The following is a 27,366-nucleotide window of genomic DNA, read 5'->3' as shown; positions in this document are numbered from 1 at the left end:
CTGAGGCAGGAGAATGGCGTGAACCCGGGAGGCGGAGCTTGCAGTGAGCCTAGATCACGCCACTGCACTCCAGCCTGGGCGACAGAGCGAGACTCCGTCTCAAAAAAAAAACCAGTAAGATATTCTCTCACCCTAATAAAATAAGTACTATCAGAAAGGCAGAAAACAACAAGTGTTGATGAGGAAGGGGAGAAAGGGGAGCACTTGTACACCATTGGTGGGAATGCAGATTAGTCCAGCTACCAGAGAAAAGAGTGTAGGAGTTCCTTGGAAAAGTAAAAGTAAAAATACCATATGCAATACTGGGAATATATCCAAAAAAAAGAAAATCAGTGTATTGAAGACATACCTGTTCATTGCATGTTTGCTGAAGCCCTATTCACAATAGCTAAGATAGGGAACCAACCCAAATGTCCCTCAGTGGAAGAATGGATGAAGGAAATGTAGTATATATACACAATGGAATATTATTCAAACAAAAAAGAATGACATTCTATCATTTGCAGCAACATGGATAAAACTAGATGATAAGCCAGGCATAGAAAGACAATATCATATGTTCTCATGCATATGTGGGAGCTAAAATAATTGACTTCATTGTTGTAGTAAAGAAAATAGTGGTTTTGAGAGGCTGAGAAGAAGGCAGGTGAAGAGGTTGGTGAGTGGGTTTAAAAATACACTTAGAATGAGTAAGTTCTAGTGTTCAATAGCATAATGAGGATAACTACAGTTAACAATAATTTATTGCACATTTCAAAATAGAAAGAAGAAAAGATTTGGAATGTTTTCAGCACAAAGAATTGATAAATATGGAGGTGATAGGTATCCCAGTTACCCAGATTTGATCATTACAGATTTCATGTTTGTATTAAAATATCACATGTACCTCCAAAAACATGTACAGCTATTATGGATCTATAAAAATTTAAAAATGTTTTTATAATATTGCTGGGAAAGAAAATAAAGGGATACACACATGAACACAAATATACACCATTGCTTGTATATAAATAAATATACTTAGTGTATGTGGATCTGAAGAGATAAAAGAACAAGTTGGACAAAATATCCATCACTTATGCATGGCAGCAGACCCCAGAAATATAGTGATCAACAGAATCAATGTAATACAAACTTAAGACAGTGAAAGAAATATGCAATAAATAAATAAACATAAAATTGAATGATATAATTTCAGATGGTGAAAGCAGAATTTGGGCATTTAACACTTATTGTGACATATGGATGTTTCAAGAGTTGGCATTTGAATAACCCTGAAGGAAGTGGGAGTATTAGACCTGGAACAATTTCGGGAAGAACTTTACATGCAGAAGGAAGAGCAAGAGCAAAGGCCCTGAGACAGACAGAGATGAGTTTGGAGTATATAAGCAAGCAAGTCATTGTGGCAGGGTACTAGGGAGCAAGGGGAAGAGAGATAAAAGATTTTGGAGAAATTACTAGCAGGAGACAGATAACAGGATGCTGTAGCATATAACTAATAAATACTTCAGGATAGTGAAAATACAACTGAATAAATCCTCTAATTTTGTGCAATTAATTTGTATATGAAAACATTTTTAACTTAAGTGTATTTCATTTTATGGGAGGAAAGGGTATTTTATAAATTTGGTCTTAGGTAACCCAGTATTGTTGTTTGTTGTATTTTCACAAGTAACATAAAAGACATATGTGGAATCTAGGCCTATTATTGGAAAACAAAAGAAGATTCTTGTGCATTGTAAAAGCAAATATGAAATGGAGTCTGGGATCTGAAGCAAATTAACCACATACTTGAATGAGGACTCTATGAGATGCTTTCATTCTCTACGTAATTTGGGCAAGTTATTCTGCTTCTGGACAGTACAGTGCTTCTAGAATGTAAAAAGTTGTAAGGTCTCTATGATATCTCCCAAGATGTCCCATTCCTTGCTTATGGTAGGCATTCATAAATGTAAGTTCTTTTCTTTTAAGCTGTAATAGCTCATTTGATAACTCGAGGAAGTATGCAAACTTCCTTTACACTAAGGAAGCGTCTCGAGTCCCTCTGTCATAAAACTTCATCCCTAATTGATGTTTACAACTTCACCTCTTGTTCTGGGTTAAATGGTATCTCCCTAAGATTCATGTCCACCCAGAACCTGTGAATGTGAACTGACTTGAAAATAAAGGATTTGCAGATACAATCAAGTTAAAATGAAATTGTCCTGGATAAGAGGGGGTCCCAAATCCAACATTACTGACGTCCTTATAGAAAGAGGGAAATTTGGACACAGAAACATAGACACATGGGGGAATCCCACGTGACTCTGGAGGCAGAGACTGAAATGATGCATCTGCAAGCTGAGAAACAAGGTTTTCCAGAAACAGGTAGTCACGAAGAGACAGGGAAAAACTCTTCCCTAAAGCTTTGAGGGAAAGCATGGCTCTGCTGACACCTTGAATGTTGGATTCCTAGCCTCCAGAACTGTGAGAGAACACATTTCTGTTAAGTCACCGTTTGTGATAGGTTGTTACGGCAGCGTGAGGAAACTAATATACCTCCGTAAGTCAACTCTAGGGGAGTTTTAGCATCTGTCTAAGGGAACTGAGCAAGGACGGTGCCATTGACTTGCCTGCTCTTTATCTTTGTGTGGACATGTTAAACTTGAACTCCCTAATAAGTTAGATATCAGCTTCGTCTCTGAGTGAAAAGGAAAACAGTGGTGACTTTTTGATCAGATATTGTGAATTTGCTAAGGAGATAAGAGAGACTAAGGACTTTGTATAGTGAAAGGTCAGAGCACAGTTCTGGAAAATGCTGAGTCCACGATGAATCATAGTAACTGTAATGAAATGATAAGAACAGCAGCTGATGCTAGTGCGAGGCCATGTAGTCACCACAATGGAATGATGCCTCAATCATTCAGAGAATGGAATTCTCTGAATTCCATTACTTTCTAACTGAATGCATACATTCAACTGTGTAGTTAGAATATTTCTTATGGAAATAGCCCATGTTAATTAAAGTAACTGAACAGAATTTGCCGATGTGCAGATACCACATTGAGTCTCTAAATTCTTAGTGTTGATAACTATATCTGATATTTATCTCAAGTGTCTTAGTGTGAATAGTAGATGCTTAGGTAAAAGTAACACTGAAATGCATGAAAATATGACAAAGGGAGAAGTCAGGCAACAAAGCTTTTCTTTTTTTTAGCGGAAACAGTGTTTACTGTCCAAGAAAGGTCAAAAACACATTTTATTGCTCACAGAAATTAAAAGAATAGTTTTGGAAACATTATTACTATGTAATCATGAGCTTTTCATTGAAAATTATTTAAAGATAATTGAACACCAAGCATTACTTTGGTCTCATACAGACCAATTATTTAACAATATGTAATGAATCAAAGTATTGATAAGTTTCAAATGCATCCATTTTTTGCTATATGCCTATGAAAAACGGTGATCTAAGAAGAGTTAAATAACTTAGCATTATAATGAAGAAACATCTGGATATCATAAAACCACAAGTAGTCAGTGTAAAGAACACTACTCAACCCCTACCTGTATTGTAATGTTTAGTGCAGTATCGTAAGTCTTTTTCTTCTTTCAACAGAAACTGGGGCAAAGTGAGTCCTTCTGCCACTTGTACAGGTGCCTCATCTTGCCATTCAAAAATGAGATCATTCATTGTGTACCCAACTAGGCAAAACATAATAAAAATATGAATAGTCTAAAAAGGGCATTCAAAGAAAAGAAATACAAATTACTTTATAGTCACATAGGATGAGAAGACCAAACAGTGTCATCTTACAGTAACTCTCTGGATGGAGCTATTCATTGCCCAATTCCATTTCATAAATGTCTGTGGAATCTATTCATGTGGAACTCCCACCAAATAATATGAGAAAACAAAGTGGACTTATTAAAAGTATACCATGGTGTGTTGAAACTTGAAGGGACATGCATATACATTCTTTCCTTGGGATGGGTATCTACTGGATTAATTTGGTAATTTTTATTTTGATTTCATTCTATCTGCTTTCTCCTTACTTTGAAATTATTCAGGACTTTCTCAACAAAAACTGAAATTGTCACTTGTTAGAAAATGGCTTTTTTTTTTTTTTTTTTTTTGTGAGATGGGGTCTTGCTCTGTCACCCAGGCTGGAGTGCAGTGGCATGATCTCTGCTCACTGCAGCCTCTGCCTCCTGGGTTCAAGTGATTCTTCTGCCTCAGTGTCCCAAGTAGCTGGGACTACAGGCACATGCCACCACACCCTGTTAATTTTTGTATTTTTCGTAGAGACAGGGTTTTACCATATTGGCCAGGCTGCTCTCAAACTTCTGATCTCGTGATCTGCCTGCCTTGGCCTCCCAAAGTGCTGGGATTACAAGCATCAGCCACCGTGCGCAGCCAGAAATATGACTTAAACTTAGTGTAAGAATAAATGTCAGAAATCTCTTAATTATATACAGATTGTTCAAGGATTTAGGCATGTTAATTTTACTTCTGTTGTGTTTCGAACCTCTCCAGAGTTGCACGTAGATAGCATTTATTTCTGGGCACTTAAACCCAATTAGAAAATATCTACAAAGTGAAAGTGGAGAGGAAATGGAAATTTATGTTTTCGTGAAGATTTTGATACACATTTCATCATTTAATGATTCACCAATTTCTTACATTAATTTGAATTAAGCATTTAATTCAAAGAGAGGGGAGCATTCATTATTGATATATATGGACTTTAAAAATTTCCATCCTTTATAAATAAAGAAAACAAAGTGGACTCATTAAAAGTATACCATGACATGTCAAAACTTGAAGGGACATGCCATGGTATACTATTTATAAATAGTCAAAGTTTGGGCCAGACAAATTATATGTTTATAATGGAAAAATTTCAACTCCTTAAGCCATAATGTTGAATAGAATTGGAGTATTTTCTTTAGAATTTCTTGAACAGGCAAATAAAAGTTTATTATAGAATGCATGTATTTTCTTTGCTCTTTGGAACATCTATACCAGTATATTACTGGAAACTGTTGTATTTTAAAAAAGTATATTTTCACTATCATAAAGGATTCTCTTTTCCCCCCTCATGAAAATAAATAACAACTTGGGGGAAAAAAACACACACAAAGAAAATGACTTAAACTGTAACATCTGTGGGGGGAAAGTACTACCACATAATACCTCCTTGATTTAATCATTAAACATGGGACAGTTTGTGGAGGTGGAAACCCTTGCACATAATATCAGTGAATTCAGCACAGAATTGATTAATGGATTTTGTAATAGGTCAGCAGCCTTTAGTAAACTAAAATTTCCTATTTCTATATGGGAGCTATCTAAGAACTGCAGAATTTTATCTTTTCCTTCCCTCTGAGTGAGAAGCTGTTGAAATGTATGTTTAAAGACTACTGCAGAAAATGAGTCAAAAGTGAATGGGACCTGTGGGGCAGAACTGTTGTTACTTTGATCAATGAGTTTCTTGATGCACAACTACCACAGAGGTAGAAAGAGAGAGGAGGCATGGTGTGGCCTCTGAACCAAATCAAATGGTCGACATGTTAAAAGCAGTTGGGTGCAGTGGCTCACGTCTGTAATCCCAGCACTTTGGAAGGCCGAGGCGGGCCAATCACCTGAAGTCAGGAGTTTGAGACCAGCCTGGCCAACGTGGTGAAAGCCCATCTCTACTAAAAAACACAAAAATTATCCGGACTTGGTGGTGGGCACCTTTAATCCCAGCTACTTGGGAGGCTGAGGCAGGAGAATAATTTGAACCCAGGAGGTGGAGGTTGCAGTGAGCCAAGATCGACCATTGCACTCCAACCTGGGCAACAGAGTAAGACCCTGTCTCAAAAAAAAGAAAAGGCAGAAGCTCCAGGTCTGTGAAGCAGCACAGAAGGGAAATGGTCCCAAACAAATTCTCCTGGAAACAAGCTTGTATTGTAGGGAAGAGGCTATGTGAGTGACTGGAAACAATTGGCATGGAGTAGGTTAGGCTGAATAGAACACTGAGTAGGGAAAGGAACTCATCACCCTCCACCCTCCCCAATACCTGGGAAAAACTCTCCCAGACACAGTGAAATCTGATCCAACTGTGGTGGTAGTGACTGGAGCCAGATGCCCTACCACACTTGACCCTTAGGTATACCTCACAGCACCCACGCCACAGGCAGTGGAGATGGTAGTAGTAAGAGCGTCACTGACCAGATCTCTTTGGACTGTATGTGATTCTGCTGCTGAAGATTTCAGCAGAAGTGTTGTCAGTGTGATGGCTCATTGTGGAGCAAGCGCTATTTGGTAGAGTTTGTGAAGTCACTGAGATTGAAGGAAGTGTGCATCTACATCTGAATTTTGACTCCAGAACAGATGTGAGAACCTGAAGGACTGTCCCCTAGGCTGATGGATTTAACACAGCAGGGACTTAATACTTGCTTATACTAGAATACATTTATTTCATTGACCCCTGAAATTAATAATGGTTTGATTGGTAATAATAGAAAGCTTTCACTTTCATTCATAAGTCCTTTAATATGTCCATTATAAATACAATTTTACTGAGAAAGTAGATGCACATTTCTCAAAGATTTAAGGATACTAAAATAGGCACCAATTCTACCTCCTGCCAGATAAGACATGTTTCTCATTCTTCCACACCTATAATCACTGAAGACAAAATATGTTTGATTGTGTCCCAGTTTAGATAGATGAATGGAAAAATGACCTGAAACTTCATTTCATTTTTATATTCTGAAATTTTCTCAAGGTGTGCTGTGAAATGAAACTAGCTTTATGAAATTTCTTCAAAGACAAGCTTTATTTAGTTGCTAATACAATTTACAGACAGTATATGTAGCTCACTTTTGTTTCAAACAGTCATCCACATTAGTTTAGGTATGTGTATTTCATAATCATAGTATAACACTTCATTATGGTTCAAAAAGTACTTAAGTTTGAAACCAGAAGGAAGATAGTAAGAGACAATGGTTAGGTGCAATTCCTTTATTTGAGTAACTTACTGGTTGTTAATGATAGCAACTAAGTGATAATATTGTCTCAACAAACTCTCAGACATAATTTTAAAAAATCAATACTTTTTTATAAAATTCAAAATGTTTTGAGATCCTTATGCTATTGGTTGGTAGATCTTTATACAAGTCTGAGAATGTTAAAGAGAACAGACTGGCTAATGAGATCAAGATTTTATTTTTTTTTATTTTTTTTTTTATTTTTTATTTTTTTAAGCTGAACTACCTTATACCACAGTAAGCTTCCCAATGAATACTAATTTATTCAGGGAACAGACATTAACTCTAACTTCAGTCAACAACCTCGTATGGTAGCTACCATAAAACAGGTAAACAAATGGCTCAGTGCAACCAAATGCTTGTTTTATCAAAAAGTTGTTCACCGAGTACCAACTGTATGGAAGGTGTCCTGCTAGGCTTCAGGCAACGTGATATATTATTGCCGAATAAAGAGTAAGTGGCATGGGAGAGGCAGAAAGTGCTGTGTCCTTTTAGCACAGGGTTCTGTGACATCTATCTAGGCCTCATTTGAGCTGGATCTTGAAAACAAGGCAGAGCCTGCATATAAAGTATGCAAAAGGTGAAGAACTTTAGGCTCAAGAAGCAGCAAAATCATTTGAAAGAAACTGCGAACTCCCAAGGTTTATAATAGCAATGGGAACAGCTTCATTTGTCTAGAGCCAGTTTGCATGAAGAAGCATATAAAGTGACAAATAATGTAAGACGATGTTAAGTTTAAATTTCCAGTTTAAAAGTTGGATCATTGGAATCTTTTGAGCAAGTGGTGAACCACAAAAATTGTAACTGAGTAGCATCACTCTAGCAGGGTTCTTTCATGGAATTCACAAGGTCAAAACTGCTTTCATAATCATTTGCCTTTTTCATTGTGTCAACATTCGCCCTGATGTTGAAAAAACAATGATGGGCAAAACTTCTAGTGCTTTTGCACAAATAAAGGGGCTGGCACCAAACTGTGCTAGGAGTTACTGTATTTTTACTACCATATCTTGCAGTAAAAACAATCCCATTTTTATTTATGAATGTCTTTGATCCTTTATGAACCAGTCAATATCTTATAGTAAAAACAATGTCACTTTTAATTCAGAATGTTCTTGATCTTTGATGAAGCACTAACAATGATTAATTTTATTAAATTTGGACCCTATGTAAGTACCTTTTAATATTCTGTGTGTCAAAATGGGAAGTCTGCACAAAATACTCAGCTGCAGGCTGTAATATGATTCTTTCAAGGAGAATCATTGGTGTCTTTGAGTTGCAAGCCAGAACTAGCTTGGGTTTTTTGTGAAATACTATTTTTTATGTGAAAAAAATGGGTGGAAACTGTGGTTACTGTGCCTAGGTATTTGGCAGACCATTTTCTCAAAGATGAAGGAAGTGAACTTATCTGAACGTGTCATGTTAAGGGAAACAACAGACAGTATTTGCTGTCAATGATACATTTTGAACTTTCAAGTCAAAATTGGAATTTTGGAGAAATTTTTGTTACACCATGAGCTTGATAGCTTCCCAATACTTAAAGATTTTTTGATGGCCTTGATGGTAACATCAACAAATGTGATATTTTGATGTGTACAATGAAGTGTGTCAGCTGTTTGGAAGATCTAAATAACTCATCAATCTGATATTTTCAAAATGACAAAAACGTGTTTAAAAAGCATACACGAAAGACCCATTCAAAGTGCAAGATAGACAAGTTCGTTTTAACTTAAAGGAGTAGGAAGAGTTTATTGATATGGTTTCCAATTCCACATTGCAATTAATCTTTAAGAGACTTAAAGTTTTTTGCCTTCATAAGAAGGCAAAACAAAACAAAACCAAAAAACGAAAACCCTCTCATTCTTCTGCAATGGTCCACAAGGATTATAAGTCAGAGGTAACATTTCAGTAGATAATTTAACCAAAATTGGCACATAATTAACTATGTGCTTACAGGAAAAAAAGGAAAATTTCAAAGTTTTCAGTCTAAGTCACTGACAAGTAGCTATGCAACAATATTTGCTTGTATTTCATACCTCATGGCATTAGAGTAGCTTTCTTTGACCATCTAATAAAACATCTTTCCTCCAGTTACTCTACCTTACCTATTTTCTGTTTATTTTTTCCATAGTACTTATCCTTACCTAACGTTATATATATATTCATCAGGTTTTGACATTATATATATTCATCAGGGTTTTTATTTTGTTTTCCCACTTTGTCTCCTAGAATTTACTCTTTATAGAAAAAGAAATTTATTCTGTTTTAGTCAGTGGCATATTTTCTATTACCTAAAATAGTACATGGCCAGCATATAGCAGGTGCTTGAATATTTGAATTAGAAATAGAGAAGATATAAAGGGGAAGGAGGAAGTGTGTGTGTGTGTGTGTGTTACTTTATTTTGAGTTGCCTTGAATTTGAGATGGTAGCAGAAGATGAAGGTGTTGAACCTAAGAAGTCGCAACATTGACTTATATGTTGAAGGTAGTTGAAATCATGGAACTAGATATTGGAAATGAGTTTAGGATTGAAGATATAAGTTAAGAACCACTATCTACATATACTAATTTAAATTATTGATTATTTGAAAACATCAGAGAGATAATATATAAATGAAGAGGAAGAGCTATAAAGAATCTTAGAGAATGCATTGGAAGAGAAAAGTGATGACAGGAGAGTAATAATCAAAATAGAAAATCCAAAGAGGTACATTTCAGTTACATAGAAATAAGAATATCTAATGGAATTATCTGATCATTGTATTTTAAGGTGATAAGTTTCCCAAAAGCAGAGGCTGGGAAATCATTTTTCAGGAATGTTATAAGAGACATTCAATGTTTTAGTTAAAACTAACTGGTTTAGTTAAAGTAGATGAACTCTAACTAAGGCTTTTCCAACCCTTTGGTTTTATAATATGCTTAAGTATAGCTTTACAAATCTGTCTAATTAAAATGCACTATAAAATAAAACAATAAGAAGCATTTGGTCCTGTTATAGAAATAGGAAGACTGATCAAAGGAACCAAAGATAAAATTTAGAAAGAAATCTAAGTATGTATACACATATAATAATTGTACTATTTGCAAGTTTCACAGTAAGATAGTGGAATATCAAATGGACCATAGCAATGTGAATATCTGTGTAGCAGCAGAGTAAGATGCAGATGTAATCTTGAGAGATACAGAAAAGGCCTCTGAAGCCTGACTTCTTTTTATTTTGTATAAATATATCGAGTACAAGTGTAATTTTGTTACATGCATAGATTGCTTAGCATTGAAGTCAGGGTTTTTAGAGTATCCATTACCCAAATAATGTATATTATATCCATTAAGTAACTTCTCAGCCTCCCCCTCTTCCCACCCTGTCAGCCTTCTGAGTTTCCACTGTCTATCATTCTACACTCTGTCCATATGTTCTTCAGGACTCTTCACAGTAGCAAAGATGTGGATTATTTTTGAATATACAAAATGCTCTAGGCTAACCTTGAATGTAAAGAGGCTAAATGCCCCGCTTAAAAGGCACAGAGCTGTAAGTTGCATTAAAAAAAAAAAAAAAAAGCAAGACCTAATGGTATGCTGTCTTCAAGAGACCTATCTCACAAATAATAACACTCATAGGCTCAAAATAAAGGGAGGGAGAAAAATTTACCAAGCAAATGGAAGGCAGAAAAAATGAGGAGTTGCAATCCTAGTGTCAGACAAAACAGATTTCAAACCATTGATCTCCATCAATGGATGACCAGATAAAGAAAATGTGAAATATATACAATGGAATACTATTCAGCCATAAAAAGAATGAAACTATACCTTTTGCATCAATATAGATGTAACTGGAGGCCATTATCTTAAATAAAATAAGTCAGACAAAGAAGACAAATACTGCATATTCTCATTTATGTGAGAAAAAACATAATATGTACACATTGGCTTAGAAATTATTTAAACACCATAACTTTATTTGTATATTTTGTTCTCTGTTAGAAGGGCCTACTTCTTTATTATTTTCAAAACTACCTTTGCCGTGTATAGACTTTCATATTTCAGATTAATATCCAATTGAAAATCATGTTAGGATTTTCATTTACATTGCATTGAAATTATGGCTCAATTCTGAGAGAATAACATTTTCACAATAATGTATTTAAATAACCTCAGAAATGCACAATGTGGATAAATCATTCAAAATAGAGTCCAAAATCAGACCTATGTGTGGAAATTTAAGGTAAAAATGACACTTTTTGTTTTGTAGTTTTTAATTTTTTATTATTGTATTTATTTATTCAGTTTTAAATTTTAGGTCTGAGGGTACATTTGAAAGTTTGTTACATACATAAACACATGTCATAGGGCTTTGCTGTACATATTATTTCATCACCTAGGTATTAAGTCCAGTATCCAATAGTTGTTTTTTCTGCTCCTCTCCCTTCTCCTCCTCTCCCACTTCAAGTAGATGCCACTGTCTGTTGTTCCCTTCCTTGTGTTCATACGTTCTTATTATTTGGTTCCCACTTATAAGTGAGAGCATGAGGTTATTTGTTTTTTTCTTCCTGCATTAGTTTGCTAAGGATAATAGCCTCCAGCTCCATCAGTGTTCCCACAAAATACATGATCTTGTTCTTTTTATGACTGCATAGTATTCCTTGTTTTATATGTACCACATTTTCTTTATCCCTTTATCCAGCCTGTCATGGATAGGCATTTAGGTTGATTTCAAGTGTTTGCTATTGTGAATAGTGCTGCTATGAACTTTCGTGTGCATGTGTCTCTATGGTACAATGATTTATATTCTTCAGATTATATATCCAATAACAGGATTGCCAGGTTGAATGGTAGTTCTGCTTTTAGCTCCTTGAGGAATGGTCATACTGCTTTCCACAATGGTTGAACTTATTTACACTCCCACTAACTGTGAATAAGTGTTCCCTTATCTCTGCAACCTCACCAGCATCTGTCATTTCTTGACTTTTTAGTAATAGCCATTTTGACTAGTGCAAGATCGTATCTCATTGTAGTTTTGACTTGCATTTCTCTAATGGTCAGTGATGTTGAACTTTTTTTCATATGATAAAATGTGCTGGCCACTTGTCTTGTTTTGAAAAGTGTCTGTTTATGTCCTTTGCCCACTTCTTAATGGGGTTGTATCTTCTCTTATTGTAAATTTGTTAAAATTCCTTATAGATGTTGGGTTTTAGGCCTTTGTCAGATGCACAGTTTGCAAATATTTTCTCCCATTCTGTGGGTTGTCTCTTTACTTTGTTGATAGTCTCTTTTAATGTGCAGAAATTCTTAAATATAATTAGTTCCTACTTGTTTATTTTTGCTTTTGTTGCAATTGCTTTTGGTGTCTTTATCATGAAATCTTTGTCCATTGCTATGTCCAGGATGGTATTTCTTAAGTTATCTTCTAGGGTTTTTCCAGAATTGGGTTTTACCTTCAAATATTTAATACATCTTGCGTTGATTTTTGTATATAGTGTAAGGAAGGAGTCCAGCTTCAATCTTTTGCTTGTGACTAGCCAGTTATCCCAGCACCATTTATTGAATAGGGAATCTCTTCCCCATTGATTGTGTTTGTCAACGTTTTCAAAGATCAGATGGTCGTAGATGTTTTGTCTTTTTTCTGGGCTTTCTATTCTGTTCAGTTCGTCTATATGTCTGTTTTTGTACCAGCACCCTTCTCTTTTGGTTACTCTAGCCTTGTAGTATAGTTTAAATTCAGGTAGCATGATGCCTCTATATTTTGCTTAGGATTGCCTTGGCTATTCAGGCTCTTCTTTGGTTCCATATGCGTTTTAAAATATATTTTTCTAGTTCTGTGAAGAATGTCATTGGTAATTTTATAGAAATAGCATTGAATCTGTAAATTGCTTCGGGCTAAACTTGAATGTAAATGGGCTAAATGTCCTGCTTAAAAGGCACACAGTGGCAAGCTGGATTAAAAAAAAGACCTAATAGTATACTGTCTTCAAGAGACCAATCTCACAGATAGTGACACTCATTGCTCAAAGTAAAGAGATGGAGGAAAATCTACCAAGCAAATGGAAAACAGAAAAAGCAAGGATTGCAATCCTAGTTTTAGACCAAACAGATTTAAAAGCAAAAAAGATAAAAAACGACAAAGAAGGTAAAGGGTTCAATTCAACAGGAAGACCTAGCTATCCTAAATATATATGCACCTACCACAGGGGCACCAAGATTCATAAAGCAAGTTCTTGGAGACCTACAAAGAGAAATAGACTCTCACACAATAATACTGTGAGACTTCAACAGTACACTGAGAGTGTTAGTCAGATTGTCAAGTCAGAAAAGCAAAAAACATATTCAGGATGTAAACTTGACACTGGACCAAAAGAATCTAATAGACCTTTACAGCACTCTCCACCCAAAACCAGCAGAATATACATTCTTCTCTTCACTACATGGCACATACCCTAAAATTGACCATGTAATTGGACATAAAACAATCCTCAACAAATTTAAAACTAATGAAATCATACCAAACACACTTTTGAACCACAGTGCAATCAAAACAAAAGTCCACACTATGAAAATTGCTCAAAAGCATGCAAACACATGAAAATTAAACAACACAGTCCTGAACGACTTTGGGGTAAATAATAAAATTAAGGCACAAATCAAGTTCTTTAAAAATAATGAGAACAAAGATACAACATACCAGAACCTCTGGGACACAACCAAGGCAGTGTTAAGGAGGAAACTGATAGCACTAAATGTCCACATCAAAAAGGCGGAAAGATCTCAAATTAACAACTTAACTTCACAACTGAAAGAATTAGAGAAGCAAAACAAATCAACCCCACAGTTAGCAGAAGACAAGAAATAACAAAAATCAGAGTGGCTCAGATGGAAATCAAGCCACAAAAAAGCCATTCAAAAGATCAAAAAATCCAGTAGTTTTTTTTTTTTTTTTTTGAAAACATTAATAAAACTAGGCCACTAGCTAGACTAATAAAGAAGAAAGGAGAGAAAGTCCAAATAAATATAATTAGAAATGATGAAGGGAATGTTACTATTGACTCCACAGAAATAAAAACAACCATCAGAAACTATCATGAACACCTTTACACACACAAACTAGAAAACCTAGAAGGGATGCTTAAATTCTGGACATGTACAGTTTCCCAAGACTAAGCCAAGAAGAAATTGATTCCCTAAACAGACCAATAACAACCTCCAAAATTGAATCAGTAATAAATAGCCTACCAACCAAAAAAAAAAAAAAAAAAAAAAAAAAAAAAAAAAAAAAAAGCCCGGGAGCCGATAGATTCACAGAATCATAGTTCTGAATTTTACCAGATGTACAAAGAAGAGCTGGTACCATTTTTACAGAAGCTATTCCAAAAAATTGAGGAGGAGGGACTCCTCCCCAGCTTATTATATGAGGCCAGAATCATCTTGATACCAAATCCTGGCAAAGACACAACAAAAAAATAAAACCTCAGGCCAATATCCTTGATGAACATCGGTGTAAAAATTCTCAACAAAATAATTTCAAACTGAATCCAGCAGCACATCAAAAAGCTAATACACCATGATCAAGTAGGCTTCATTCTCAGGATGCAACGTCGGTTCAACATATGCAAATCAATAAATGTGATTCATCATGTAAATAGAACAAAAGACAAAAACCAAATGATTATCTCAATAGACTCAGAGAAAGCTTTTGATAAAATTCAACACTGCTTCATGTTAAAAACTCTCAATAAACTAGGTATTGAAGAAAAATACCTCAAAGTCATAGGAGCCATCTCTGACAAACATGCAGCCAACATTATACTGAATAGTCAAAAGCTGGAAGCATTCCCCTTGAAAATTGGCACAAGACGAGAATGTCCTCTCTCACCAATTTATTCAACATAGTATTGAAAGTCCTAGCTAGAGCGATCAGGCAAAAGAAAGATACAAAGGATATCCAAATAGGAAGAGAGGCTGTCAAACTACCTCTGTTTGTAGATGACATGATTTTATATCTAGAAAACCCCATAGTCTTGGCTCGAAAGCTCCTCCAGCTGATAAACAACTTCAGCAAAGTTTCAGGATACAAAATCAATGTACAAAAATCACTATGATTCCTACACACCAGCAACAGCCAAACTGAGAGCCAAATCAGAAAGGCAATTCAATTTACAAATGGCACAAAATAACAAAATAATAAAATACCTAGGAATAACCAGGCATGTGAAAGAAAGATCTCTACAATGAGAATTACACAACACTCCTTAAAAAAATCAGAGAAGACACAAACAAATGGAAAAATATGTCATGCTAATGGATAGGAAGAATCAATATCATTAAAAAAATGATGCTTTAAATTAACATGGAAAAATTTTAATAAAAGATGATAAAAAAATTTCTATTTACTTAGAAAAAGGAGTGATGCAAAAATAAAATATAATTTTATTTAAAATATAAACATAATTTGTGCTATACAAGTTCTGGATTAAAGGACATGATAATATTTTGCAACATTGGCATGTACAAAGCATAATTTATTAAGAAAAACAAATTTTATTATATGTATATTTAAAACTTTACTGTGAAAGGTATTGTAAAGTTAAAATATGAATAACATATGGAAAATAACATGTGTAACAAATAAGATACAATATAATTTAATATAATAAAATAATATTATAAAAACAAAAAGATAATTCTATATTAATGGTTTAAATAGACAAGTTACAGAAGAAACAGCAATGGTTACTAAGTATGCAGGAAAAAAAGCTGAAACTGAAAGAGATGTAAATACAATAAAATACAATTTTATATCCATGAGATTAGGTAAAAAACCTTAAATCTGACATAAACTGGCAAAGTTCATATGAGTTTGGTACAAAAATGTTTTAAAATGTACTGTATTTTGTTTGAAATATCTTTTGGGTTTATAATCATTCATATAGTATATGCATATATACACATATGTATTCATAGAGACAAACACAAATGCATATGTATGACAGAGAGAGAGGGAGAGAAAGTAAGGAAAAGAAAGTAAAAGGCAACTGGTAATGAGGCAAACAAAGTAGCTAAGACTAGAAAGGAGGATTGTGAGTAGAGGCTACTAATGCATTCATTGTGGTTTGTTTCTCAGTTTCTATTAAAATTTCCTTGCACAAACATACCAATTTTGAAGAAATCATTCAAATTTATTACATTATCACTTTTTAAAATCATAAAATCTTTGGTGGTTTAAAAATAGCTTAAAAGACTGCACACGAGAAAAGAGGTTATACAAAACGTTACACAGTGGGTAAATATGTAAAAGAAGCACTTATTCAAAGGGAGAATGTGGGCTGTGAGTACACTTAAGTTGAAAATGAGTTTAAAGATTTACTAATAAATTGTAGATTCACATTTTGTTTTAAAAGTAAACCAGAATCATATTTGGTCTGGCTAGCTCAAAAGTTAGGCAGGGTTAGGGTGGAGACAGAGAGAGATTTCTAGTTTGACCCAGTTTGCAAATGCTTATGTTCTTAATTAGCAGCTGGAATTCAAAAAGCAGAAGGAAGAAAATGCTCACTCTTGGCACATGCTGACTATTGCTAGGAGAAATATTGCTCAAGTAAATCTCATTGACCTGACAAGGAACAACTGCTATGTCAAAATGTATTTAACTAAAACATTTTTATTTATAATTTGTGCATTTCATTTGAATACTCTTACCATAAATCAGGCCGTTACATGTGGTTTCATTTAAATTATTGGTCCAGTAAATTAAGTATCTTCTTAGTAATTACCTTTTCTCTAAAACTTCTGGTATAGCTGACCTATAACCATTGTCTTAGGAGACATTTTAACATATATCACAGACTTAAGGTTTCCCCCTCTCTCTTGGGAAAAGTGTGGATATATAATTTGTGACCCCTAACTGCTCTTCTTAAATGACAAACACAACAATAACTTCGTTCATATTTCTCAAAACTTCACAAAATTGACACACTTTGAATGCACAAAGTTTAAATTTTTGTGAGAAATTTCAATTAAAATCTCAAAATGACCTGACCCTGAGCTCATTTCAATGAGGGAAGCCATCGTGGTTGGTTGGATTTCACTGTAGGAGAAGTTGTAAGAGGGTCTTGCTTGACTACCTTTTTGGAATAAACTTCAGGTTGTTAGAAAACATTCTGTGTCTGCCTCCCAGGATATTGGAGGTTCAGATCTGCTCAAATTTGTGAAACAATTCACTAAACAGGCCCCAAATCATAATTGACACTGTGAGCCAAACCACTTGAGCAGCATCTGAAAGTTGTGTCATGTTTTGAATAGAGAATAGTAAGGCAGTAATGCTTTGACTGGTCTTGGGGGTTTTTTATCTTTGATATATTTATATATTTTTAAGAGATAAGGTCTCACTCTGTTGTCCAGGATGGAGTGCAGTGAAGCAATCATAGCTCACTGCAGCATCGAACTCCTGGGCAAAAGTTATCCTCCCAAGTAGCTGGGACTACAGGCAGGTGTCACCACGCCCAGCTACTTTTTTGGGTTTATAAATTTTTTCTAGAGATGGAGGTCTTGTTATGTTCAAAGTATAGCCATATACAAACATAAAATGTACCATCTTAACCGTTTTAAAGCATTCAGTTCAGTCATATTTGGTATCTTCACAATGTTGTACCAGCAATCTCCCAAACTATTTCATCTTGCAAAACTGAAACTCTACATTCATTAAACAACTCTCCATTTACCGCTTCTTCTTTGCACTGAGAACCACCATTCTACATTTTGCTTATATGACTTTAGCTGCTCTAAATTCATATATAAGTAGATTCATACAGTATTTGTCTTTGTGTGACTGGCTTATTTCATTTAACAAAGTTCTCAAAGTTTATCTATGTTATAATATATGTCAGGATTTTCTTCCTTTTAAGTTTGAATAATATTCCATTGTATGTATATAATATTTTGTTTCTCCACTCATCCATTGATGGAAATGGGTTACTTTCATATTTTGAAACATAAAGGCGGGTAACTTTATTTTGGATTTTCCAGCCTCCAGAACTGTGAGCCAATACATTTCTATCCATTAAAAATGACCTAACCTGTGGTATTGTGTCATAGAAGCAAAATACAGACTAAGATATGGATTTTACCACAATTAAAAGCTAAAAGAAGAAAAGACTGGTGACATTTTGGGGGAGGAAATAGATGGTGGATGCACAGTGTGCGGAAGACCTGTGGTATCATGACATGAGTTGAAAGTAGAACCTGGGTAAATGCAATGAATTAGCCTTCAATAGACTTTTCAGTTATGTAAGAGAAGAGAGGAGTCATTCTGAATAACCAACCTGATGTTTTCTTGAATGGATCTTTAGGTGAAATATGGCTACAAGCGAGCTCTATTAGCTGCACTGTAAAAAATATGACCATATGATTGACTGTCATTAAGAGAAACAAAGAGATCACTGTCTTAATTTTTACTAGAATTTCTAGTGATAATAAGTGAGAAATGAGAGACATTTTCTCGTCTACATGGAACTTGCATGTAGTGGGTGGTGGTGAGGTGGGCAATAAAAATGTTATCAGAAATAAAACAATCATTTCAGATGTTGATACGTATTTTGAACTAAATTTATAATTTAATGAGATAGGAAGCAACTGGGGAGAAGAGAGCTAACTTAAGAAAAGACTATCAGAAATGGCCTGGTTTCTTCAGGAAACATATTTTAGGCAGAGAGAAGAGCACAGTTTTATTTGACATAAGGATTATGGTAACCACATCATTAATAACCACAGAAGCACAATGTTGAAATAAATAGATAAACATTTCATTCGATATCAAATATCTTTGTTAGCAACTTGTCTGAAAAAGTATACAAACATGAAGTAAAGGAGGTAAATGATAAGCCAAACAGAACACTGAAACCAAATATAACAATAAGTATTTTCTTGATGTATTAAGGCTATACATTTAATTTCATCCATATTGAAGTTGAAAGTGCAAACAAGAAAGGGATCCCTGGGTTCTATAAGAATAGGAGGGAATAGGAATGCTGCTTGAGGAGGACAAGAGAAAGATAAACGTTTTATCTATATCTTCTCTCTGAAGGAAAATAAAATTCCAGAGCATGAATATGTTTGCAGATGAGATTGCTGATGCTATATGGAATCTCAGAGGGGTGATAAAGAATTTTGCCAAGCTTCTGAGAGATTAAGGTTGAGAATATTTTCAAGTTTATTAACAGGTAGATTCTGTGAATTAAAGGAGCTTAACACCAAATCCATACAATTCTGGAGTAGTTAAGATTACATCTGGGAGCAGGTAGAGCAGGAAGCTGTGGTCAGTAGGAGCCAGAATTACGGTCATAAAGGAAAAGCCATGCTACATTTATATCATATTATAATCTTATTACTGACTATGCTAGAATATTAAGGGATACTATAGTGTTCTCAGCAAGATATCTGATGAATTCTAATGTTTTTCTTATAAACAAGGATTTCAAAATGTTGAAATTGGTATCAATTTAAGTAGTTCATAGCTGATTGAAAAAGCAATTGTTGATTTTTTTCAGTAGTAATAAATCAAGACAAATACCTCTGGTGCACTGTTGCAAGGCTTTCAGTCCTGTCCTTCTGGGAGTGTGTAATGATATATTGTTCAATTCTCTGGGTGATTAACCAGTAGAGACATGGATCATCAAAGTAGAATTATGTACTAAACCTAGCAAGATGATCTTTAACTAGAAAAAAAGGTAAAGTACTTTGTATTTATCCAAGTGAACCAATTTAGTAAACACGGAATGGGGAACATAGAACTTAGTTGTAGTACTCACCTGACTGTAGATGTGTTCTGAGTTAAGAGTGTTTTGCAGCTATCTCTAATGTATGTGTGATCTGAAACTGCAATAGTAACAGAATGATTGGCAGTGTCACTGGTGGGAAGCGCTACTCTACAGTCTCGATTTAGGCCAATTTTAATACATGGAAAGACGTCTAGGAGAAAGGAAATAGGCAAAGGAGGGAACTCTAAGTCTTTTCACATGAGAAAACAAATGAAATTACTGGGTATGTTTAACTTGCAGAGATAATTTAAGAATACCACAGTTACAATATATAAGTATTTGGAAATCATCATATAGATTTTTAAATGACCAATGGTTGTATGAAAAGTTTTTGAGCTATTAAATCATATTGTTTTCTCTGTCCGCTTCACAGTTGTGTGACCTTGGGAAAGTCACTTAACTTCTCGAAGCATAATTTGACCATATGATTGACTGTGGTCAATATGCTTAGAATACCTGATGATCAGTAAAAATTCAACCTAGAAAGATGTGGACAGATTAGAACAGAATGGCCACTGGTGTTGCATAGGATGGAATATTTAATGTTTAAGTGGGGATTTATTTTATAAGTAGTGAGCTCATTAGTGTATAGTTTTGTCTTGGGAGGACTTCTGTTTTCTAGCTAACACTGTAACTGCAGAGGTTTAAGCAACAAATACTCAGAAAACAAGAACCATCTGTATTTCTCACTAGGCAAACAAAAAACATAATATTATTTTGAACAGTATCCAAACTTTTAAATTATGAAAGAGCTTGGATGACAGTAGAGACTATTATAAAATAATTGTGAAAAATCATCACCAAATCTTATCTTTTGCCTTAGCTAATTTAGCATAAATTCCAGAGTAAGTGATCTGAGTAATGTCAAACATGTTTTTAAATGAATCTGATAAATTAAAATTATAAAAACCTCTCATCTCTCTTTAGAATTTTCTATCCCAAAACCCCATTAAAGTGTATTCTATCTTTAGATATTTCTATCCAACAATACTATTAAAGTACATTTCAAGTTTCTTTTTTTTTTTTTTTTGAGACGGAGTCTCGCTCTGTCGCCCAGCCCAGGCTGGAGTGCAGTGGCGCGATCTCGGCTCACTGCAAGCTCCGCCTCCCGGGTTCACGCCATTCTCCTGCCTCAGCCTCCCGAGTAGCTGGGACTACAGGCGCCCACAACCGCGCCCGGCTAATTTTTTATATTTTTTTTTTTTAGTAGAGACGGGGTTTCACCGTGGTCTCGATCTCCTGACCTTGTGATCCGCCCGCCTCGGCCTCCCAAAGTGCTGGGATTACAGGCGTGAGCCACCGCGCCCGGCCCATTTCAAGTTTCTGAAAGCTTTTGCTAGTGTTTTTTTTTTTTTTTTTAAGTTGACCCTTAAAAATTACTCTGTAATTTTAGAAATTTAGGCTGTTCTTTTTGGCAAACAGTACTTCTTCACTGAGTTATTTTCTTATATTTTCTTTTCAAATCTAAATAATTTTTTTAACTTTTACGCATTGGTGAGGTTTTCCACTTTTATTGTCTACATTCCTCTTTTTTTTTTTTTTGAGACGGAATTTCACTCTTGTTGCCAGGGCTGCAGTGCAACATACTCCTCTTTAGATGTGAACTACAGAATTAGACCCATTAGGGAAATAGTAATAGTTTATGAATCATGTGTCATCAATGGCTCTTAATTGTTATTCTGATTCTAGGAAACCATTGTCCAGTATTTTTACATGATTAAAAAAATCCTTCATGGCTTTTTTTTTTTTTTTAAACTGGCAAATAAAAAAAACAGTTAGGAATTTTCCTTTTAACGTAAATAAAAAACTGAAAATTAAGTCTTGAGTTTTTTTCCTGCCTCTAGTCCTGTACACCAACTTCCACCAAACATTCCTTAGGGACATAGTCTAGGTCTTAATATAGTCAGTTGTGCCCCCTTCTCTTCTATATTAGTTATTTGTTTTCTGTCAAATAAAATAATTTATAATTGCTTTTATGTAAAAATGTATTTGTGATATAAATGAAAATGTATCTGTTGAAAATTACCTCATGCTGCTAGCACTTCATACGGGTTAAAATAATTCAGGTAATGGCATCTGATAAATAATCAGTAAACTAATGCAATCTAATCCTGAGAAGGAAGGTTAGTGATCACTTTAGTAGTTTATCTTCACTAGGAACTTTCCTTGGTTTCATTTATTGCAATCAAGAACTGAACATAAAAATTGAGGCTCAAATTTAAAGCAGTTAGTGAAAAACAAGTCTTCATTGCAGAATTCTGTGTGTGGCATATATGGGTTGATATTTTTATTGTTATTTTCTTAGGTTTCTCCTAATAAAATACAAATTTTGAGAATAAAATGTGAATTCTGGAGATGCATATTGTCATGGGAACTGGCCTATGTCTTCTTACTGACCTTGAGAGTGAAAAATGAGTATTAAAAAGAGAGAGAAAGAAATGAACATAACACATTTTCTTCATATCCAAAAGCAAACATTTATAATATTTATCCCAGAATGAAGTTGAATTAAGTATGTTCTAGATCAGAGGAATGAACAGTATGTTGAACTTCTGACTGTTATACAAGCAGTTGCATGAAACTCTGTTGTGATTTGAGGAATAAGCACATTCCCAGAGAGACCTTTATAATTTGATAAGGGAAACATCTGAACTTGGAACATATAAACGGGGCCACATTATTTCCTTTGACTTCAGTGGAATTCTCAGTGATGGGTTAGCTTTCTAAATTACTGTAACGGTAAAGATTCAACTTTAGTGTAGTTATTTTATTTTTATTTTAAATGGCAGCAGAGTGAAACACTATGATAAATACCACTTGTGTTGCAGCGAATACATTTTTATACCTAAATATTGAAGAAGACATAATGTTGATTTTCTATTTTTTTTTTTTTACCTTTAATGACTCTACCCTCCATGAATAAACTAGATTAATCATATTTTCCAAATAGCCTCTAGGAAACATATTGTTAAAATATCACAGAGTTCCTTATTGTCTTTCTCTGTTTCTTTTCTTCCTCTATCCCCCATTTTTCTGAAACTTGATGATGCTGGCTTTCTCTGGCTCTCTTTTGGTTGTCGTTTTCTGTGCTATCTCCAGAAATCTTATTGATTTTCATGTCTCCATGCTTATTCATGTCTCAATAAGCACTATTTCTAAGATGATGTCTCTATATTTGCACAAACATTCCTAATTCAAGCTCTATCCTAAAATTTCCCATAACCCAAAGTAAATTTTTAGTGGAACATATATTTTCACAAAAACCACAGCAAAGTTAAACAGACATCAGCTTTGATCCACTTTTTCCATGAATCGCCTTCTTTTTTTCAGATTAATGTAGACATAGCAGTATTCAGTTCTCCTGATTGAGAGGAAACTTGAGGAAATCATCTTTATGCATAATTCTTCTTTTTATACAGCAAATATTTGAACAGATTTTCAAAATGTTTTCTGTTGTTCCCATCATTATTATCTCTGCTCTTGGAAATTCTCATTAATTTATAACAAAGTTAGCTATTTATGTGGATGTTTTTCCCCCAGGCTTCCTTCTTGTTTTCAAATAAAGGTTTTGGCTGAATTTCCTTTCCATAACTGTGACTGAAAAAGATAGAATAGATCAGGATTTTCTTTCATTGCTTTTAACCTGGCATGCTATGATTGTTTCTATTTCTTCATTCTGTATGTTTTATATTCAATCAACCTAATTTTTTAATTTAGATTATTTCTCCAGGGACGTGTCTAGATTCTGAGATTTTTCAAAGCACCAGTTTTAGGGGTTTTTGTGATTCTTTGGATACTCTGTTGTGTCGTTTTGTTCTTTTTGAATAGAATGCTTAGTGAAATTGTTTTTACTAAAAAAAATCTGGCTTAGTTGTATCTAGAAATTTTGATATATTGTGCTTTCATTGTAACAACATCACATTTTTCTTAATTTTCACCTTTAAACAAATAGTCATTTAGTGCATGTTTTTCATTCCAGTTATGCAAGTATATATTAATATATAATAATGTATGGGAACTTGTAGTAATTTACAGTAATTCTATATTGTTATTGGTTTCTAATTTTATAACATGTTGATTCATAGGAGGTTACTGAAACTTCCTTGGTGGTGTATAACATAATCAATTTTTGTAAATGTTTCCATATGCTAAAAACAAAATTAAACAAAGAAACAGTAAGAATTATCTCTATGATTTGTTTTGTTCAAATATACTGTGCTTGTATAATCCAGTAAATTGTTGATTTATCTGTTTTTTATGCAGTTCATCCTGCTTTTGCTTAATATATTTAGAAGTTATATGGTTAAATACTTACATTTTCCTAATTATATATGGAATTTTTTTTTTTTTTTTTTTTTTAAGAAAGAGTCTCACTCTGTCACCCAGGCTGAATGCAGTGGTGCCATCTTGGCTCACTGCAACCTCTGCCTCCTGGGTTCAAGCGATTCTCCAGCCTCAGCCACCCGAGTAGCTGGGACTACAGGCAAGGGCCACCATGCCTGGCTAAGTTTTGTATTTTTAGTAGGGATGGGGTTTCACCATATTGGCTAGGCTGGTCTCAAATACCTGACCTCAAGTGATCCACCTGCCTTGGCCTCCCAAAATGCTGGGATTAAAGGCGTGAGCCACTGTATATTGATTTTTTACCAGCATGCTACTCAAGTATTTGTGCCTCATAATTTTTTTCTGCCATTAATTTTTTCTGATCAAAATTATTCTGGACTTTTTCAAGGTACATTTCTCACATATACATTTTTAAAATTTTTCTTTACCAAATTATTATTATTTTTTGCGTGGATTTCTTAGAAAGTGTCTAGTTGTCGACATAGTGTTGGGTCTTGATATTGGTTAACATCTAGTTTGAGAATCTCTTTTTTTCCTAAGTGAATTTAACCCTTTTATTCTATTTTTATTCTTTGATATTATTCTTAACTCATACATTTTTTTTTCTCATCAATTTCTAATGCAAGTCTTCTCTTACCCTGGATTTTCCTTGCATAAGCCTCTTCCCCAGTAATTTCTTTTCCTCTAACTAGGAATTTTATATCATCTATGGTTTCAATTATAAGTCGTAAATGTGTACTTTGAGGGCATGGGATCACTGATAGTTTAGACAAGATAGTCTTTTCTAAGTTAGTTATTCATTGCTAATTTTGTTCTTCTCTTATTCACTTTCTCCTTTGTTTTAACAGTATCCCATTAACATTTGCTTATTATCTTTAATTGAATTATTATATTGGCATAAATATCATTTATATCATTATATTTCAGGTAGGCTCTGAAATTCTTGAAAGCAGAGACATTTTTGCTTCATTTGTTGTTATACCACCCAACATAATATGCGGAATATATTAGGTATTTGATAAATATTTTTCAATTGATGCCTAAATGAAAGAATATTTTCCAGGCCACTTGGAACAGTCTTGACCATTGACATATACTTATTGAACTTTTACTGAATTTAAGGAAGTTGTACCATGACAAGCCATTAAAGTGTTTGCTTTTAAATTGTGTTTCCTTTTTGCCTGCTTCCCATGTCTTAATATTATTGAACATTTTCTTTTCTTCCTTTTTGCAGTCAGATTTCATTCAAAGGTGGACCCTGGGATTCTTACAGCTCTTGCTTTCCAGTAGCTTAAACATTTTTTGCCTACTTTCCAGTGGGTTCCACTGATTTACAATCTTTTATCTTGACATTTTAGCCACTATTTAAAGAGAAAGAAAAAAATAGATATAAATTTTTCTTAAAACATATATATACACACACATATATGTAGATTCGTATGTATGAATATGTATATATACATGTGTATGCATATGTACACAGAAATGTAGGCATTTCTTAATATATATGTATGTATTATATATTATATGTGTGTGTGTATATATACATGTAATTGTCCTAAAAATGTTTTAAGAAAAAAATTTGACATTAGCATCTGCTGCGGGAGTTTAATAAACAAAGTCTCTATGGTGAACTAAATTAAAATTAATTCCTAATAAGAGCAGGAAGTGCTTAATGACTGAAATATTAAACAACCCCTTGAACAACCCACTCGTATTTCTTATAGAGGAATTAAGAAATAAAGGGGAAAAGAAAAGAGACTCTCTTTTCTTATGTTGAGAAATGTTCTGAGAAAGGCAGACACACGAGAGGTTTTACTATGTCAGCTTTTGTGCCCTGCAAAATAGCACCAGTAAGCTTTCGTTAAAATAGCACCAGTAAGCCTTCTTCAAAACAGAAGCCCAGTGATCTAACCAACCCTCAGGCACTGTACTTTTTCTCATCTTTCTTTAATAAGTAACATTCATGGAATAAAAGATTTCACTCACTGCTCCCACTTCCTCATCACTCACCTAAAAAAAAAAACAAAACCTTTTTAGATTCCAGCTTTGACCATCATTATTCTAATCACATTTGTCTTTGTTAACAGTAACAATTGCTTTTTTCAAGCACCTTACAAAACTTTCTTTGCAGCATTTGATTTTGTTACACAGAACTCCTTCACAGTCCTTTCTCTTTTGAGGTTGAACAGTGTTGATTTTAATCTGCCATCCTTGCCTTTGTCTGGAATTTTTTCCAACAACTTCTAAATGTAGGCATTTTTTAAGGGTCTGTTCTTGTTCGTGTTTTGTTTTCCTCTCTACATTCTCCTCTTCGGCTATTTCATCTGATTCCTTGAACCACTCTGTATATGGCTTTTAATAGTTGATCTTCACTTTTCGCTCCCTCTTTGGCTTTAGACCTAAATTTCCCAGATCTCAAACATATTAAGATGGATTTTATCAATTGTTCCATTAACATTTGTTTCTCATCCCCTGTTCCCTTTCTTCGTCAGTGCTTCTAAACTTATCCCATTTATCGAAGCTTTTTCGCTCGGACACACGGGAAGTCTCTGACTTCACGTCCGCTGTGAATCAACCTCTCCTGTTTCTACCTTCCACATAAGTGTGCTTTATCCTACTTTCTGTTCTTTTTGCTGGAAAATTATGAAAACTTCTTAAATAATCTTGGTTCATTTAACTAAAATAATCTTTAAGAGGTACAGCAAGGACCAAACAATTTTCTTGCCCCTTATATGTTGAACCATTTCTCAGACCTATTGATTAATATCCACGCCCCGCCCCTGGACTTAGTAATTTGGGTGCCACTTAGAGGGTCGTGCACATTTTTAAACGCTATGCGCTAAATGTACTTAATTTTTCAACCAAGATATACAATCAGCCTGTCCTCAAATTGCCCTTCTTCAATTTCAAAATCAGCCCTGCCGCTTCTCCCCACATAGATTGATTGCTAAGTAGCTCCCCCAATTTTAATTTATTTTATTTCCTCTCATTTACGTGAATACTTTATCCACATGTGTGCTAATTATTTAAGAACTATTTATAAAAATAATCAATTTAAATTTTCTGAGGAGGAATTGTAAGAGAAATTCATATTTCCACTTCTTAAGTAAAACCAAGTGGGAGAGGGAGGGCGATAGTCACGTTGCCCCACAAAGTTGGTCCGCCATCTAGTGACAACTCCATCACACTACAAGCCTTGCCTTTG

At 34.4% G+C, this 27,366-nt stretch overlaps 1 protein-coding gene across 3 annotated transcripts in view; it reads right to left on the bottom strand.

Moving 5' to 3' along the window:
• LOC105466647 (glycine receptor alpha 3) overlaps positions 1-27,366 on the bottom strand; it is a 179,234-nt gene that overhangs the window by 43,033 nt on the left and 108,835 nt on the right. For all 3 annotated transcript variants that reach the window (XM_011715716.3, XM_011715717.3, XM_024788140.2), the window contains one exon: positions 3,547-3,684. In XM_011715716.3, the coding sequence (XP_011714018.1) occupies positions 3,547-3,684 (138 nt within the window). The remainder of the gene's footprint in view (positions 1-3,546; positions 3,685-27,366) is intronic.

Source organism: Macaca nemestrina, chromosome 3 (assembly GCF_043159975.1).
Source record: "Macaca nemestrina isolate mMacNem1 chromosome 3, mMacNem.hap1, whole genome shotgun sequence".
In the NCBI taxonomy this organism is placed as follows: Eukaryota; Metazoa; Chordata; class Mammalia; order Primates; family Cercopithecidae; genus Macaca; species Macaca nemestrina.
Note: the sequence above shows the minus strand (reverse complement) of the source record. Positions and strands in the feature narration are given on the sequence as shown.